This window comes from Dipodomys spectabilis, unplaced genomic scaffold (assembly GCF_019054845.1).
Source record: "Dipodomys spectabilis isolate Male_0828 unplaced genomic scaffold, ASM1905484v1 ptg000043l, whole genome shotgun sequence".
NCBI classification, from domain to species: Eukaryota; Metazoa; Chordata; class Mammalia; order Rodentia; family Heteromyidae; genus Dipodomys; species Dipodomys spectabilis.
In genome coordinates this window covers 22016824-22035825 of record NW_024870720.1, presented here as the reverse complement: position 1 = coordinate 22035825, position 19002 = coordinate 22016824, and the positions used below count along the sequence as shown (strand labels likewise).

At 32.9% G+C, this 19002-nt stretch overlaps 1 protein-coding gene across 1 annotated transcript in view; it reads left to right on the top strand.

Annotated features, from left to right (window-relative positions):
• Window positions 1-12168: 12168 nt before the first annotated feature.
• Tecrl (trans-2,3-enoyl-CoA reductase like) overlaps window positions 12169-19002 on the top strand; it is a 71012-nt gene continuing 64178 nt past the window's right edge. Inside the window, exon 1 of the mRNA XM_042678329.1 lies at window positions 12169-12393. Within this exon, the coding sequence (XP_042534263.1) occupies window positions 12169-12393 (225 nt within the window). The remainder of the gene's footprint in view (window positions 12394-19002) is intronic.

Below are 19002 nucleotides of genomic sequence, written 5' to 3'. Positions count from 1 at the left end.
AAACAGATATTCAAAATGAGTTATTGATAACATTGAGGAGAATTACATCCTTAAAATTTCTCATTATATAGCATATTTATCAACATAACTGCTTGACTATATTAAAATATTTGAGTATGGAAATATTTTTGGCAATCTGACAAGCCTTATATTAGATATAAATCTACTTAAAATCCAATTATATGTCACTGACATGTAATTTTGGACATTTTTTATCTGTATGTGGATCAAATATGTCTCTTCTTATTGCTGTTACCTTTCCATGTGGACATTCAGTTTTTAATTGATTGATGAAACTCTTTATACACAGAACCACGAATAAGTTACTGGGTTTTGTTCTGCTTTTACTTTTTATGGTGGAATTTGATGATGTTCTAAGAAGGCATGTATGCATCTTATGTTTATGTTTTGTGATTTTCTTCCTTAATTATCTTCTTTCTATTTTGAAATTATAATGCTGGTTCCACACATACATGCTTGGGGAAAGTTGCTTTTATAGAATCTGTTTTTAACAATATAAAATAATTTATGAAAATGGTAACAAGTAGCTGGCACATTATTTCCACAGAGTTTAGATATTATCATAGTAGAACATATTGGCAATTACATTGAACTCATGGCTCTACCTTCATGTTAGACCCTGTAGCTTTGTATCTGCTTATCCACTTGGTACTCATGGTGTACTCCTAATAACTACTTATTGTATACTTCTAGTGTAAATGGTAGGACAATTTGACAAAATTTGTTTTAATCAAGAGTTAAGACATTATACTACTACCTTCAAATTTCTATTATGTATATTTTGAAATCATCTTTCAGCGTCCAGAAATAATTTCTCTTGGCATCATTTATTGAGTGGTGTGACTTTAATGGATATATTTTAAGACATTATCGGTACTTATTCTATTATCTTTCTTGACATGTGTAACTGCTAAGTTGTTTACAATTAATTAGTATTAACTACATAACTATAATTAAGTATTCATCATAATAAATATAATTTACACTGAAAACATTTTGTCATTTATCTTAATACAAAATATGGTACCAAAAAACACCAACGGAGTCTAGAGCTGGTGACTCATATCTGTAATCCAGGTTTCCATAGCTGAAAAGATTCTGCAAGATTCCATCTCCAATTAACCAGTACAATTAAGAACTGAAGTTGTGGTTTACGTGGTAGGGGACCAGCTGTGAACAGAATGCCAAGCTTGATTATGTTAAGCTTATGTCTATACTTTTGTCTAGATTGGGTTTTGTTGAATTGATCTATTCCATTCTTGTTAATGTTCTTTAAGTTATTAACTGAAATGTAAAGCTTAGGAATTACTTCACTTACTTTACTTTCAAATAATCTGATAATTTTTATAGTTTCTTCTTTACTTTCTCACATTCTAGGATCATTTTTTCTAAGTTTAGTCATTATCCCTTTCAAGTTTTTAAGTTACTGTAAATACTTTATATATAGTAATCAATTCCCTATGCTGCTCTTCATTACACCTGCAAACCCTTCCTACACATTCAATGTTCTTTGTCTCTTTCAGAAAACTCAAAACAATGCTTATTTTCCACTCTTCTGTCAAATCAGCATAGTCTAGTGTGTAGACTATATTCTATGTATTTTTTCTCTTATTCTAATATGTTAGAACAAATACTGATATGTTAACTAATCAAGATTTTGCACTTATGTATTCTCCCTTTCTTTATTGTTTCTAATTAATAGTGAAAATAAAAAGTAATAAAACTAAACTAAAATCTGTACAACTTTAAAGTTAAGAGCTATTTCATTAAAACAGCAAAAAATTTAAGAAAGGCATCTCTGATAAACTCATACATTAATATGTCCAGAATATATTTAGTAAAAATTGATTAAGGTTTGATACAATCAGATAGTAATTTTCTTTTCTTTTCTTTTCTTTTTTTTTGGTCATGGTGCCTGAACTCTCAGCTTGAGCACTGTCTCTCAGCTCTTCAGCTCAAGGCTAGTGCTCTACCACGTGAGCCACAGTGCCACTTCCAGCTTTTTCTGCTTATGTGGTGCTGAGGAATCGAACCCAGGACCTCATAGATGTAAGGCAAGTACTCTACCACTGAACCACTTTTCCAGCCCTAGATAGCAATTTTCTATGGAATCTCCTTTGTTTTGTCATAGTATTAACTTTTTATTAAATGAATACTATATCTTTCATAATCTAACAGAACATTAATATTTTATATTACATTAGATTAAAATTTTACATTCTAGCAATATTCAATAAAATATTGCTGTCAATTAACATTTTAAATTAAATAAAACATAAACTTGTTTTATGATATACTTATTAATTGGGGATATATGTTATTTTTCCTCTTGACTTAAAAAATTATACCCCACTGCTGGCAACTCATACTCATATCTAGGTAATCAAGAGGTGAGTCTGAGGATTGAGGATGGAAACAAGCTGAGCATAAAACACCTCGACTTATCTACAAATTATCCAGCAAAAGCTCTGAGGTGTAGCTATGGCTCAAGTGGAAAAGAAGATAAGAAGAACAGAAGCTAAGGGACATTGACTATGTCCTGAGTTCAATCCCCAGGACTGGCACACATACATCCACATACAATATTTCTCATAAAGACCAGCACAATAAGAAATAAAGTTTTTGAAGTGCGAAGAAGAATACTTTTATTTGTATGTTAATTGAAAAGAAAATAGAGTAAAAATTTAGCAAGATGATAAAGGAAGTCTATTTATTTTAGCTAAATTTAGGTGCCATGTACTTATTCCTGCTAGATAGGAAAGTAACAACACTATCCAATTAATTACTTTCAGAGATTGCAATTTTGAAGCAATCTTGTGTCAAAAATGAGAAATCTATTATTCAATGAGAACAAAATAAATTATAAGTTCCTTGTCTCTAAAGACAGTTTTAATTATTGTCTGATAAGGGCCTAGATTTTTCTATCGATTTGCAGGTGAAGTAGTTTGCTTATTTAGACTCCCCCCCTTTGTCTCTCTCTTCTTCTGATATTATGAAGGAATAAAACTATTCTGGGTAAAATCATGTTTTTTTTAGGTTTTGTTTATTATCTTTAAAAATATCTGGAATTTTGAAAAATAGTATCTCCTTTTAAGTTGTTTGGTTTGTGTATAATTGAAAATAATATTTATTTTATATATAAGTATTTCCTCATTTTTTAACCAATACTGAAAATGTAACAGTTGAAATTATAGTGACTGATTATCCTAAAACGTTTTACATATAAATAAGCAAAGTAATCTAGCTGTTTTGCTAGATGCTGCTGCTTCCATTTCAGTAGGAAGATATAATACGTATAAGGACACACTCACTTCTGTGATAACATTCTTGATTTCCCTACAGTCTTCTGTTCTTTTAGTATAATAGCTTGACTAAATGGTTTCCCTCAAATGTACAACCTGGTCTGTGTATGATTGCATTGTTCTCTTCAATATTCTATGAAGATAATTTGTTGCCACACATGTAAGATTCATTTTTAGTCCAATACAGAAACAAATGTTCAGAAAGGGAAAATAGCAAATACTTTTGGTCAAAGTAAAAGGAATCCTTCTAACTGAAACAAACAAACAAACAAAAAACTAACAAAAGCCAACCTGAGGGGAGAGGATATTATGAAAACTATTAGTCATCACAGAATAAAAGTGAATAGTAGCACCAAAGTGTTAATTTTGAAATTTTATATAAATTACTGACAGTAAATATATCTATTGGTATATTTTGCAGTTTTTTTCAAACCACTTAAAAGAATCACTATGAGTGTCTCTGCTGTATTCAGTATCACCAACATGAGAAGAAATCCATCAGCTACCATGTAAAAGACTAGACATGACACCACAGAAAGAGAAATAAAGCATTCTATAAACTGTGGTGCTAGCCTCTCAACAAAGACAAAGTAATGGGAAAATACCAGGAAACTGCAGCAATGCAAACACCAGCAGTACTATTAAAAATTTTCAATTGTCATAGGCTTATATCCTAGTTAGGGGGTTAACTGGAATCTGTGCTGTAACTTTCATGTGAAGGAACTAACATTGTCTATCAGTCAGCCCTAGGAGCTCAGCTAAAGCTAGGTGCCCTATTGAAAAGGGAGCTGTTTGAATTAACACTTCTCTAGAGATAAAAAAAAAAAAAATGTCTGCTTATCCTGTCTTTGGACCCCATCAACATTCCACTATACAAGACAAGGGTGCAACCTCATGCACTCAACCCAGCAAAAGACCTGTGCTTGCATAGTTCCTTACAGACTGGTGTTTCTATACAATGGAAATTTTAAATTTTCAATATAGATGATTTAAGGTTATGAGTAATGACACTGAAAAAGGAACTTCTTAAAATCTTTTCCTCCCTCCCTCCCTCCCTCCCTCCCTCTCTCCCTCCCTTCTTCCCTTCCTCCCTTCCTCCCTTCCTCCCTTCCTTCCTTCCTTCCTTCCTTCCTTGCCTTTTTCTGCCAATCCTGGTTCTTGACCTGGGTGCTGTTTCTGAGCTTTGTGCTCAAGGCTTCTGTTGTACTATTTGAGCCACAGTTCCACTTCTGCCTATTTAGTGGCTAATTAGAGATAAGAATCTCAGTGGCTTTCTTGCCAGAGTTGACTTCCAACCACAATCCTTACATCTCAGCCTTCTCATTAGGTAGAATTACAGGTATGAGCCACAGTCACTTAGTTCATTTCAATAATATTTCCTCAATTAAAGTACACACACACCTACATAAATTAGGTGGAAAATGAGAAAAACTTTTTTCTCAAGATAAACTCAAAGTGAAAATGAATGTACAACTAAGTACAACGATTAAACAATTAAGAGGAACTTAGTTTTCTCTTAACCAAGTGTTTTGAAATTGAAGAAACTATTAATAACTTGAAGAGGTCTTTTCTGATGTCTATTAAGATACAAAATTTCGGACAACTATCAGGAATTCCAGTAGTAAATAACTTACCTTAAAAATTAGCCATTTTTTTTTATTGTGAAAATACTGAACAGAGGAGTTACAATTACATGGGCAAGATAATGAGTATGTTTCTCATCAAACATTTTAGCCTCCTCCTTTGTTTCCCCTTCCCATCCCTTCCCATCCTCCCCCGGCCTCCCCCCCAATCCTATACCCCCCCCCCCTCCCCCCCCCCCCCCCCCCCCCCCCCCCCCGCCCCGCACGAAAGTTGTAAAGTTCGTTTTCGACATAACGACTTGTACATCTCATTGTTGCAATGGGTCCACCAGTATCCCTATTTAAACGATTTGTTTTTCCCTTCCCCTCCACAAATTATACCGACATTAGAGTGAAAGAAGGGGTTATACTGTGGGGGGAGGGACATACAAAGCAACAAAGAAATCATCTTATAAATATGTTAGAAACAATAGCATGAAAGAAAAAAAACATTTGAATACATATCTTAAGGTTCATTTTTAAAATAATGTTGAACAAAATGTCACATAGAAATAATTAGTGATTTTGAGGACACCTGTTTGAAAATGTGCTATTTTCATGATGCAAAATAATTTAGTATAATGGCAGTTTATAACATAAATCACACAGCAGGCTAAGCTCTTATGCAAAACCATGAGTATAGATAAAGCTTCATTTGAGTCTTTTGAATCAGTCAATGATAGTTGTGTTTTTCTCTAAAAATGTAATACTGCAAAATATAAGTAATCATTTTTATTGTATCAGTTGTACATTTGTTTCACATTTGATATAAATCTAATATTTCATGTCACTATTCTCTTCTGTGTCATTCTTTGTCAGAATAACTGAATGAATATATCATATAGGTATGACAAGCCAATGTACATCAACCCAAATTATGTGAAATATAGAGACATTACAGGATGGTTTTGCTAGAGAAAAAATTTAGAAATCCAAACTACTAGTATATAATTATGGAGAATGAGAAAAGCTGAGAGCATAGTCCATTAAATTAAGTACAAGTAATATTATGTAGAAAAACAACTTTGCTATAACATTCCCTTAAAATTTGCGAAATAAAAACCTGTTAAAACATTTAAACGTGTTGGATATATTGTCTAGTCACTATGTTTCCTTTTTCTGAAAACCAAAATCTCTTGTGTCTTCCACACTTACTTTTAATGACATTTTAGTATATGTATTTGTATTGATAGACAGGTATATTAATCTTTTTTCTTCTCAAGTGTTAAATAATATAATCTGTCTTAAGACATAAAAGTCAGTATTTTTATTTCTTCTTGTAAACTGACTCATTAGTCCTCTAAAATTCTTTAAAAATGGTCAGCTTTGTGAGATGTAAAGCTTATGGTCTAAAATATTTTCTAGCTTTCAGTGGAGCATATATTTTACCATGCCTCTTTGGACCATTAAAAATTTTATGATTATAAAACATTAAATTGTAGTCCACTTTCACCTACAACAATATATGACTCACTTATATTGTCTGCTTTGCTTAATATCAAGGTACATTCAATAAAGAATTCTCGTATAATATACTAGGTTTTGAGAAGGAACAATGATAAACAATTCAAATATTTAGTTATCTGTGAGTTTATATCATTGTCGTTGTCTGAGAAAGAAATATCAACACACAAGGGTTGACAAGGTGATGATTATAATCTTTCGGCTCCCAGAAAAATTGTACTTTAAACTTCTGAGTTCACAGAACGTGAGGTAACCTCACTTGAGGGTGAATTATTAACGACAATTTTAATCTTGTTTAGGACATTTGTGGAGCTGCCACTGACTAATTTTGAGACATTTCCTCAACTCTAAAACAAACAGTTGACCCATAAGCAGTTTCTTTCCATTCTTCCCTTCTCCATTCATCAAAACTTTAGAACCCATATTCTTTGTCCTTGGATTTACTTTTTCTGGTACACAACAAAAGAAAAAAAGAAAAAGAAAAAGAAAGAAAGAAAGAAAGAGAAAATGAGAAAGAAAGAAAATGAAAAAGAGAGAGAGAAAGAAAGAGAGAGAGGAGAGAAAGAGAGAAAGAATAAAGAGAGAGAAAGAGAAAGAAAGAAAGAAAGAGAGAAGAAAAAAGAAATAAAGAGAAAGAAAAAGCAAGAGAGAAAGAAAAAGAGAAAGAGAAAGAAAATTAGAGAGGAAGCGAGAGAGAAAGAGAGAAAGAGAGAAAGAAAGAGAGAAAGAAGAAGGAAGGAAGGAAGGAAGGAAGGGAGGAAGGAAGGAAGGAAGGAAGGAAGGAAGGAAGGAAGGAAGGAAGGAAGGAAGGAAGGAAGGAAGGATAGAAACAAAAGAGAGAAAAAAAGGAAAAAGAAAACTGCAAATCTTAGAAATGTGTATAATATATTTGAGTGAAAATAACATTACTTGGTTTTAAACTATGGAGATCAAGAATTTAAGTGTACACTTTCCCTTTCTTATTATCTCTATTATGTATTTTAAAATTTCACAAGTATCAAGGAAACAAAGAAATGCATTGCAAAATAAAAAACTGTTTATTTTTATTCTTTAATTAAAACACATCTTTTGGCTTCATTATCTAACAATTTACTACATTATTTAGGGATAATGCTATATAGGAAATGCTTTTTTTTAAGTGTGAAAAGCTGAGGGTTTTTTTGTTTGTTTGTTTTTGTTTTGTTTTGTTTCCCCTCAGTGCAATTATAAGCTCTGGATAAAATTGCTTTAAAGTGCTAATGACTCACAGCAAGAAATTTCTGAAAGAAGAAATGACTAGCCAAAGCTGCTAAAGCAAAGCCAGTGAGTGCTCACACATGGAGTACAAGGGCTGTAAAAGCCAATCTGAAGAAAGCAGGTAGGAGTGCTTGAGAAACTCCAGGATGATCTTAAGAATAAAAGAGAAGAAAAGCCCCAACATTTACAAATGAAAATCAAGAAATTTAATAGAATGCAAGAGGTAAACCTTCATCAAAAATGTACTAAAGAACTTATGGTATCTTTGTGGCAATCATTTAATAGCAAGCATTTTAGTAGACATATAAAATTTCAATCAATATAAGAATACATGTGCCATATATGTCAAGTTGACAAAAGTAAGTAAATCTTCCTGTTTATTTTTTCCTCTTCTCTGGATTTTTTAATTCTACAAGATAGTGTTAACAAGTAAGTTTACAAGTACACCATAGGAAGACAACATATTTCCCACATTTTTCTTAAAGATTAAATCTCTGCCCACTTTATTTGCTTTACAGATACTAATTTTACCACAGTCTTGGTGAAATGTACCATCTTCCAATATAGACTGATGGGTCAATTAGTAATAAGAACATAAGGTTTGGGCTTGGCATAATGCTACATGCCTTGAATCCCAGCTAAGCTGGACATGTACGAAGGTCTATATACAGGTTTATATAAAGACATCAAGTTTCCAGTTTAGGAAATCATGAGCCTCTATCTTAAAATAAAATACAGTAACATAAAAAGAATGAAAAAGAAAAAAATACTAGTCATGCCTTATGGGTTAGAGTGCTGGGCTGCTAAATTCAAGACCAAGTTAAAGCCTAAAACGTTTTTAAAGGTGGTACAATAATAATCAAATATTTTATTTATTTATAGCAGTAAACAATAGTCCCATATATAGTCATAGAAATTTCTTCTAATTGAAGTCAATTCCATTTTATGCTTTATTCACAATATCATTCGGCAATATTTTCCTTTGGTGTTTGTTCTGAGTCAGAAACGATGTAGTTTAAAAGATTTACTGAGTTTAGCCTCAATCTTCTCATTTTTGGCATACAGAAAAGCTATTGATTTTTGTGGATTAATTTTATACCCTGCTATTTTGCCAAAGTTTTGGATCAGCTCAAGTAACTTGGGAGTGAAGTCTGTGGGGTTCTTTAAATACATCTACAAAGAGGGAAAGTTTTACTTCTTTCTCTATATGGATTCACTTATTTCTTGTCTCTTGCTTTCTTGCTTTAGCTAAGAATCTCAAAACTGTATGGAAGGGAAGCTGACATCCTTTGCTTGCTCTTGATTTTATAGGAAATAGTTTTAATTTTTCCCCATTAAGTACAATGTTGGCTGTAGGTTTGTCATATAGAGCTTTTACTACTACATTGAGGACTGTTCCATGGATTCCTAGCTTCTCCAGAGCTTTTATCATAAAGAGGTGTTGGGTCTTGTCAAACGCTTTTTCTACATCAATTGGCATAATTATGTGGTTCTCATCCTTGCTCTTGTTAATATGTTGAATTACATTAATTGACTTGCATATGTTGAACCAGCTTTGCATCCAGGGAATGAACCTCATTTGATCATAGTGCATCATTTTTTTTTAATTAGTTGTTGAATTCGGTTGGCCAAAATTTTATTGAGATGTTTTTGCATCGATGTTCGTCAAAGAGATTGGTCTATAGTTCTCTTTGATGAGTCTCTTTGTTGTTGTTGTTGTTGTTTTGTTTTATTTTGTTTTTCCAGCCGTGGCCTTGATCTCTGGGCCTGGGCACTGTCTCTGATCTCTTCCATCTCAAGGCTTTCGCTGTTCCACCTCTTCCACTTGAGCCGTAGACCACTTCTAGTTTTCTGGTGGCTGATTGGAGATAAGAGTCACATGGACTTTCTTGCCTAGGCTGGCTTTGAATCATGATCCTCAGATATGAGCCTCTTGAGTAGCTAGGATTACAGGTGGCTCCATGCCTGGCCCTGTCTGGTTTTGAGATGAGAGTTGTGCTGGCTTCATAGAATGAGTTTGGCTGTGATGTTTCACTTTAGTGAAGTAAACCAGATCCAACTAAACGTAAGCTGTATGGTTTCCCTCATTGGTAATAACTTAAATTGCTCTAGGATATTGGTTTTTTTTATTTTTTTTTGTGAACATACTGTACAGAGGGGTTACAATTACTTGGGCAGGATAATGCGTACATTTCTTATCAAGCATGCTCTAGGATATTCTTAGGAGAGGACCACAATAGTTATTGGCATATGACAATACAAAATGATGCTTTTTGAAATGAACTCCAAAAAATGGAAACAAGAGGTTTTGTTTTGTTTTGTTTTTTGTTGGTTTTACTGTTTACAGTCTTGCCTGCCTGCCTGCCTGCCTGCCTTCCTTCCTTCCTTCCTTCTTCTTGGGCCAGGGGAGGGTGTTCCCCTGGTGCAATTGTTTTTATTTCAGTACCCTTTGTCTTGTATATGTTTATCTGATTTGGGAAACGAAAGGGAAATCACAGAAATAGTGAGATACCGGACAAAGGGTGAAGCAATGCAATGGCAATACTCTCTAGACACTGTTGGGAATGAACTTTATAACTTGGGGGAAGGGACATCAAGAGAAGAAAGTGGGGATAAAAAAAGAATGTGAGTAACCCTGTCCAAAAATAATTGTACTCATAGCCTGTAATCCTAGCTACTCAGGAGGCTGGAATCTGAGGATCACAGTTTGAAGCCAACCTGGGCAGAAAAGTACATTAAACTCTTTTTTTGGGGGGTCCAGTCGTGGGGCCTGAACTCTCGACCTGGGCGCTGTCCCTCAGCTCTTCAGCTCAAGGCTAGTGCTCTACCACTTGAGCCACAGCACCATTTCCAGCTTTTTTTTTTTTTTTTTGCTTATGTGGTGCTGAGGAATCGAACCCAGGGCTTCATGCATGCAAGGCAACCACTCTACCACTGAACCACCTTCCCAGTCCCTCCGTTAGACTCTTGTCTCCAATAATTTACTGAGAAAAAGCCAGAAGTGTATCTGTGGCTCAAGTGGTGGAGCACTATCCTTGAGCATAAAGAGGATCATGGACAGTGCCTAGGCATTGAATTCAAGCCCCAGGACCAGGAAAAAGAAAGAAAGAAAGAAAAAGAAAGAAAGAAAGAAAGAAGGAAAGAAAGAAAGAAAGAAAGAAAGAAAGAAAGAAAGAAGAAAGAAAGGAAAGAAAGAAAAGAAAGAAGGAAGGAAGGAAGGAAGGAAGACAGACAGAAAGAAAGAAAGAAAGAAAGAAGGAAGGAAGGAAAGAAGGAAGGAAGGAAGGAAGACAGAAAGAAAGAAAGAAAGAAAGAAGGAAGGAAGGAAGGAAAGAAGGAAGGAAGGAAGGAAGGAAGGAAGGAAGGAATGGAAAAGAAGAGAGTGAGAGAAAGAAAGGTACTCATCTAATTTATGTAATTGTAACCCCTCTGTACATCACCTTTTAGAATAAAATTTAAAATAAATAAATAAATAAAAGTTTTATATATGTTTCTTCACCAGATTTAAAAACAATGCCCTGAGTCTCTCTAGAAATACTTGCAATTCATCAGGTTTCGTACTTAATCCTAGATAATTTGAATTTTTCAGAACTAAGTGCTTAGTGTTGAATTTGTGTATCAACAAAACAATAGTCTAATGAGAAAATATGGTGGAAATGTTGAAATGAAATTAGTTCCTGTGCCCCAAATTACAAACTAACTTTTCACATATTGTAATTTCATATTATGCCATTTTTCATTTCCTGTATGGAGTAAATATTTTATTACTTGGTTTGGTGTGCTAGCAAGTGTGATAAAGGTATGCTCTATCATGCCTTGCTAGATATACAGCTTTCATTGCAAAGATAAGAACACAGAGAGAATTGAACTTAGAAGTAGATGAACCTAAAAAGCTATAGATTAGATGAATTTAGATCAACCATTCAGAAATAGTCAAAGTTTACTAATGAAAATATTTTTTCTCTAGATAAACACACATATGTATATGTATTTTATGTAAATATATGTGTATACACATATAAGGAAAAACACATATATGCCATTTAAATCCTGTAGACATTTAAAATGTGTTGTATAACAATGTATATTTTTTAAATTCAGACTGTAAGTTGACACTGTGCTAACTATAAATGTATCTAAATGTCGATGAACTTATGCCAGTATGTATATATTTGGGGATTAGTGTATCTAGAATTCGGAGATAATAAGAACACTATTTTTTTTTCTTGCTTTGGAATTTCAGATAAGAGTAGCCATAATAAGAAGCAGAGATAAAAAAGGAGCAAGGAAGAAATAAATCAAATGCTGGTAAAGTAATATCTACATTGCAGCAGTTCTCAAAAGTGTTATATATAGAAATAAGATCAGTCATTGTTTTCGAGCCTGCTAAATAAAACTGGACTGAGGGAAAGGCATGCTACTCGCCCTCCCTGGGGCTCACTGCGGGACTTAACTGGTGCAGAGGGAACACTCTTGCAAGTGGCTCCTGTTTACATGACAGATTTCTCCTGCAAGTTCACACAATGTTCAAAAAGAACAAGTCCCTTGAACGCAAGGGAGAATTAGTCTTTCCAGGAGTTCCGCGGCCCATAATGAAGACTATGAGAAATTTTCACTCTTTGTCACAACTTGTGCTCTCAGCGGGCCCTCTGAAGTTAAATCAAGGAGCCAGACATTCAAAAACCACTCACTTTGAGATCGAAATACTTGATGCTCACACAAGGAAACAGATATGTATTTTGGATAAGGTGAGTGTTTTTTTTTAAATTACAATTTATTTATTTTAATGTTTCTTATTGGTCCCGCAGATTATAAATCAGGTGTTTAAATGCCAATAGGATTATATTTAAATACTTTCCTGACTTTTAGCTTTAATTTTAAGGTGAACAGGAAACATAATCATGAGGTGTTTCAGGAAAAGTAACTGCTTCATCATTCACTGTCAACTTAAGTGAATTGAATGGTAACTAATAGGGAAGTTCTGGTTTTCCTGCTTTTGGTGACCATTATCCATTCAGATGTAAAATAGCAAGTGTTCATCTGTGGAGCCTGAGATAAAATAGTCTCTCTTATCATACTACATTTCATTTTTGAGTTACCATAGAATTTCAATTTTATTTGTAGAAGTGGAAAATAAAAGCCATGGAAGTTTTTTTAATAGCAAGATTGATATAAGGCTGTCATACACTAAATTAATTAATGTAAAGCATTATTTTGAGATATGTACCTGCTTAAAAAGTAATCCTCTCACAATGAAAAATTAATTGTCTCAAAACTAGGCTTTGAGTTCTTGAAAAGAAATACCATCTATATTCATAATCATAGCTGTTTCAAAAAAAGGAATGATAAAATATGTATAACCCAATTAAATCAAATTAAAGTAGGAGCCCATGTGTACATTGTGTAGGTACATATCCAAGGACAATATTTCAAACATTCTGCTTTTTTATCAGCTAAAAAGAAAAGAGTCGCTTACTCTGAGAAACCTTGATAATTTTAGTAAATATTTCATTTACTTGTCATTATAGAAATGTTAGCATATAATTGTTATTCTAAAGACAAAAATCCCTGTGACATTTAAAAATGTCCTAGCTAGGATTCTAGATAAGAAAAAAGAAGGGGAAGAAAATTGTTTATTCATTACAATGTCTAAGAAGATGGTACATATTTCCATGTTTTGTAAAATTTCAACAGTTTGACTCACCTGTTATTTGGGTATAGCATTTATTTTTAGATACAAAATAATAGCTCATTTACAAGTCATAAATAAATATTAAAATATTCAAAACCATTTCTTTCCATGTAATTTCAAATTGTATGATTTTGTATATTTCTCCTCGGACTACAGGTAACTAATGAATATGAAATAGAATTTTGATGTATGGATTTCCTAAGTGACATGATTTTTTAAATTTAATTTTTGTAAAGTTTAAAAATTAATTTTTAGATAAACTTAGAAGTTAAGCTGCTCATCTGGAAATGACTGGGGCTTGCAAAATCCCCAAGCCCCATTCAAAATCTTCCAGAAGAGCAATAGTAAATTAAGAAACTAGAAACTAATCAGTTTCTAATTATTTTGCTCATACTTGAGATTTTAGTTGAAAGTAATCAGGAAATTTTGAATTCCTGGTATCTAAGCTATATTTCACTAACAAGCATCCACAAGCATATTCTTCAGAGACGAGGATTTTTCTTAGGAAAGCTCACATTTGAACCTTTTAAAAAATTATCTTTAACAATGTTATTCATTAGACACCATGTTCAAAATGAACTATACAACTTGTGTGTGAGGATGGGAGGGAAAACCTGAGATAAAAGGAGGAAAGGGTGAGATTTTCCAAAAAGGAATATATTTGATACCTGACAAAACCATAACCCCTCTGCATTTATGTTTACAATAACAATAAACAACAAAACAATAAAAATAAATTTATCTTTAAATAGTTGAACTAAAGAGCTGCCATTCAACAAAGCAGGTCATGAATACAACTTTTCTTTATCAGTGTCAACCCCTTTCATTAGATTTGAATCTTAAGAGGACTGGTATTTATCTCCTCTCTTCTCCTCTAATCTCTTCTCCTTTTATCCCTTCTCTTCCTCTTCCTTCACCTTCTCACGCTGCTCCTCCTCTTCCTTCCAATCCTTCCCCTCCTCTTTTCTCCTCTCCTACTCTCTCTTTCCTCCTCTCCTCCTTCCCCCCTTTAACCCTCACATCAAAAACCCTCACATCAAAAACAAAACAAAACAAAACCAACTATACACCTTCTGGGCTGTCTCCTACAGCTTTCTGTTCTATTTCTAATTGTTTTCTTCAAGTGTTGATGATATTATCTACCTAGTTGCTTTTTTTGTTTTTCTTTTTTTCTTTGTAAGTCTACTCCACTTGTGTATCAGCCTCCATTTCTTAGGACGAGAGCTTGATGAGCTAAATATGGAGGCATGACTTCCTTAAACCTAAAGGCTCATTCTTCTGGAGTATGAGTATATCAGTTATACTTAGGCATCTCCAAATACTCTTGTTGAGTCTCATACTAGTACAATAATACATGTATGTAAATATTTATACATGTACATGTGCACACACACATTTATATCCTATATTACTTTATGGCTTTCTCTTTCTTTCCTGTTCTTTTCATCATTTGACTTATAAGGGGTGAACTTTGAACAAAATCCATTATAAAACCCTTTTCCTACTTATAGTTCTTTACCATAATAAACCTGTTTCTAACTATTATCAATCCACTTGTGGTTTACATATGTATAACACAGTCTACATTTCCCCTAATCAACTCTCCATCTATAAAACCATTAATTAATCTAATGTCTCTATCTTTCTATCATCTATCTATCTGTATCTTCTGTAGATATCTCATAGCATCTACAACTGAGCACTAACATTGATCTGGCATAGAATTCTTCAAGTAAATAAGTGGTAACTGCATTTTTCAAATTCCTAAGTCAAGCACCTGGAGGAGTCAGGGTTCATCTTAATCTCATGCCACACACACCAGCCATATTCTTAAAGGTGCTTTAAAATGTATCCACACTCTGAGAAATTCTCAATTCTCCTGGCAGCACTTGTAAACCTTTACTCTGTTGGGTTTTTTTGTTGTGGTTGTTTTGTTTTTTTACCTCAAGCACATTTAATATTTCTTATGTGGCAACCAGCAGGTGAAGCTGTGTCCTCAAAACTACTGCATGCCTTCCTCAGAATCAAATCACACATTTTCCTGAAAGCTTTTCCTTATCATTCAGACTGCAAAGTCTGCCAGGCTTCTCTATTATCTCTCTTTTTATTCTGTATTCCACTCAAGAAAGCCTAACATGCTTTCACATTATTTAATTCATTCATTTACACAGATATTTGCTTCACAAATGTGGCTGTTCTAACTCTAATATTTTCTGTATTCAAACTAGTTCTTCACGTAGTGTTGAATCAGTGTATGCTAAATAATTTGCAGACTTCATACTCACGTTTAACCATTATAGTTATAATATGAAGTGTGATTTACTAAAACAAGTCACCATTGGAGTAAATGTAAAATTCCATTACCTATCACCATTTTCTAAGTGCCAAATTTAGCTTTATAATAGTATATAATTAATTAACAGATAATCATGCTCTGATGATAAGGTAACATACGTTTTATGTGGCAGATGAAGACATTTACTCAAATTTTAGTTTTATTCCAGGAATGTAATTTTTAAAAAATATACAACTAATCAGAGCTTATAAATTAGCTGGGTTTAAAATATATTCTCAAGGAGTATATTAGAGCCCCAAAAGATATAAGAGACAAGAACATTAAATCTTAACATTTAACAGTGCATTATTTTCAGCTTTTGACTCTCCTGCTTCACTTCTGTTTTGGAAAGTGTCAGAGCTTATCTGGTGATAAGTCATTGATTCAAGAGCACTGTAAGGGCACTAAAAGCTGAGCAGACAAATGCTTCCTGAATCTTCCCTTTTCTTCCCTTTGATCTTTCTCCAAGGAAACTGACCTCAAGCTCACTGTTTATTTCTTTTGTTTGCATTCTATGTCAAGCACAAACCCATTCTAAAGAATGCTCAAAAATGTTTAAAAAAACGCAATGATTTTCCAGTCATTATTATAGTAAAAAAAAAAGCCAGCATCCTATCAGAAAACAGTAAGAAATACTATAGAAGAAGAAGGTAATAAAATGTAACTTCAATTATTTAGAAATTTTGAACATTCCTAATTTTGCCATTGATTTTTTTTTCCCCTGGGGCTTGACCTCAGGGCTCCGATGTTGTCTATGAGCTTCTTTTGCTCAAGGCTGCACTCTACCACTTGGGTCAACGCACCACTTCCAGCTTTTTCTGTTTATGTGGTACTGAGAAATCAAACCCATGTATTCTAGACAAGCACTCTACCTCTAAGACACATTCCTAGACCTCCACTGAATTTCTTAATGTATTGTCTTGGTGTGTAGCAAACTCAGTAATTTTTTTCACCTACAAAAATATGAAAATCAGGTGCTTTAGAACATCCTCTCTTCCTCCTCCTTTTCCTCCTCCTCTTCTAATGCCACCTCTCCCATTTCATCTTTCTCCTCTCCATTCTTCCCCTCCTTCTTCTCTTCTTTGATTTCCTTTTTTTCCTTTATTTCTAATCTTCTCCTTCCATTCTTTTCTTTTTTCTTGTCTTCTCAGTTCTATTGCTTCGAATAAGAAATAATTTTAATTAGCAATACATAATTTAAGCCACAAATTTTGAATTCTATTAGACCAGAATTTTAATATAAATTTGAGAATGTGCTTTCTTTTGTTCTGAGACAAGTTTCAATATCCCTGAACTTTAATATATTTTTTTCTGAAAAATGATTTAGGCATTATTAGTCTTCCTATAGAGAGGAGAAGATGTTTTTGGCATAATTTGAAATAAAAATTGTAGCAGAATCAAGCTTCACATTCTGTGAATATTTATACATTGTAACTAACAGATATCAATATTTGCATTAGCCCAAATTCTCAGTTTCAACTTAATTTCATGGTAGACTCATTTGACTCCTGATTCAGACATGCTGTTTTAAGATAGCTGCTTATTTTCTTTCCCTTTTGACATAAAAGAGGGCCCATAATTATTATATAATTTAGATATTTGAAATTAAATAGCATCAGTTAACATTCAAACACATAAAGTAGGTATGTTGAAAGTCTCTTTAATGCTAAATTAAGATAAAATATGTAATCAAAATTCATATACAATTATAAATAATGGGAACTGAGCTTAATCATTTCCCCCAAGAATGGAAATTAACATAATTAATTTCTGTGAACCCCAGGAAGCACCAATATCCACCAATCTTTATGAATGGAATTGAGAATTCTATAACAGAGCATGTGTTCTAATTTCAGAAGAATCAGTATATATGGATTAATATTCCCTACTGGAAATTATAGTTTCTTAGAGAAATCAGCCACATCATGTTTTAACAGTATGTAGACAATATTTATTTTCCCTAATTTATGCTCATTTTATTCCTGGAAGTAAAAGACATTTTTAATCTGTATTTCAACCTTGCAAATTATGGTTTTATGGGCTTAGCATTTTATTTCACTACTGTTATTTTACTTCTCTGTTTTGATTTTTGTGTTTACATTAATCAAACTCCTGTGAATATCCTCCACTATCATCTAAAGTTTCTATATTGAATTTAATTTTTAGCACTATTTTTGGTTAGTGTTTAGTATCCTAAAAATGAAAGTTATGCTTTATGTGCTGCTGAGGATCTTTTAGAAATACTAATTTAAACTCTTTTTAGACTGAGTTAGAAAATAATTTGAATAATCTTTTCCAATTAAGTCTATTGTAATTTAATTTTTATGATACTCATTTTAGTCTTTTAAAAAAATAATTAGATGTTATACATTCCTGAAATAAGTATGACAAACATATTTTGGAAACCAATCTATACATATATATGAATAATAATTATGTGGCAAATACAGATTATGTGAATTCATTTAGAAGAAATGGTTGCAGTTTTCACTTAAATATACAATTGTCTGTCTGCAAAGATGACCTTACTATTTCCTTATATATGAGACAAGATACTTCATTTAGAATGTCAGTATAGGTAAATATAATAGAATACATATTTAGAGAGTAGTTTAGATTTGCCAGATTACAATATTCTCTACCTCTCCCCATTGACATATTTGAGTTTGATAACCAGTTATCTATGCATAAGTAGATATTTGTTCTAATATTTGCTTGAGTGCTTTATTGTTTATGTATTTGAGATAATTCAAACAAAGCAAAGGAAGGAAGAAAACTGTGTGAAAACACTTCCCTTGAGAAATAATTCTTATCTATGTCCTTTATAGTAAATAGGATGCATATAAATATGGGACAATGATAGATACTTAAGAACTAGGACAAAATATGATCTACTTAATTGTCAAGGGTAACAGGTTTGGAAAAGATCAAAGTATGATGTTGAGTTAATGTTTCCTTGTATACCAGATCCTAAGGCTCATGTGACATACTCTATATTTTTATGGTTTTATTATTAATTAACTAATTAATTTTTATTATTTTATGACAAGTAGGACACTGGAAATCACTGCTGTTCAATCTAAACTGCAGATTCTTGTAAAATAGATAGATAACTCAGTAGAAATCTGAATGTGAACATATTTAGCTAAGGTCTGAGGTTGTATTTGTAGATGTGTACACATATGTATATGCATATCTACACATACAGATACACATATACATACATATTCATAAACATGCATACTCCAGTTCTGGGAAAATGAAGATCAGACATTGAGACTTGGATATGTTACACCAGTGTTCTACCATTAAACTTAGTAGTTTACTTGT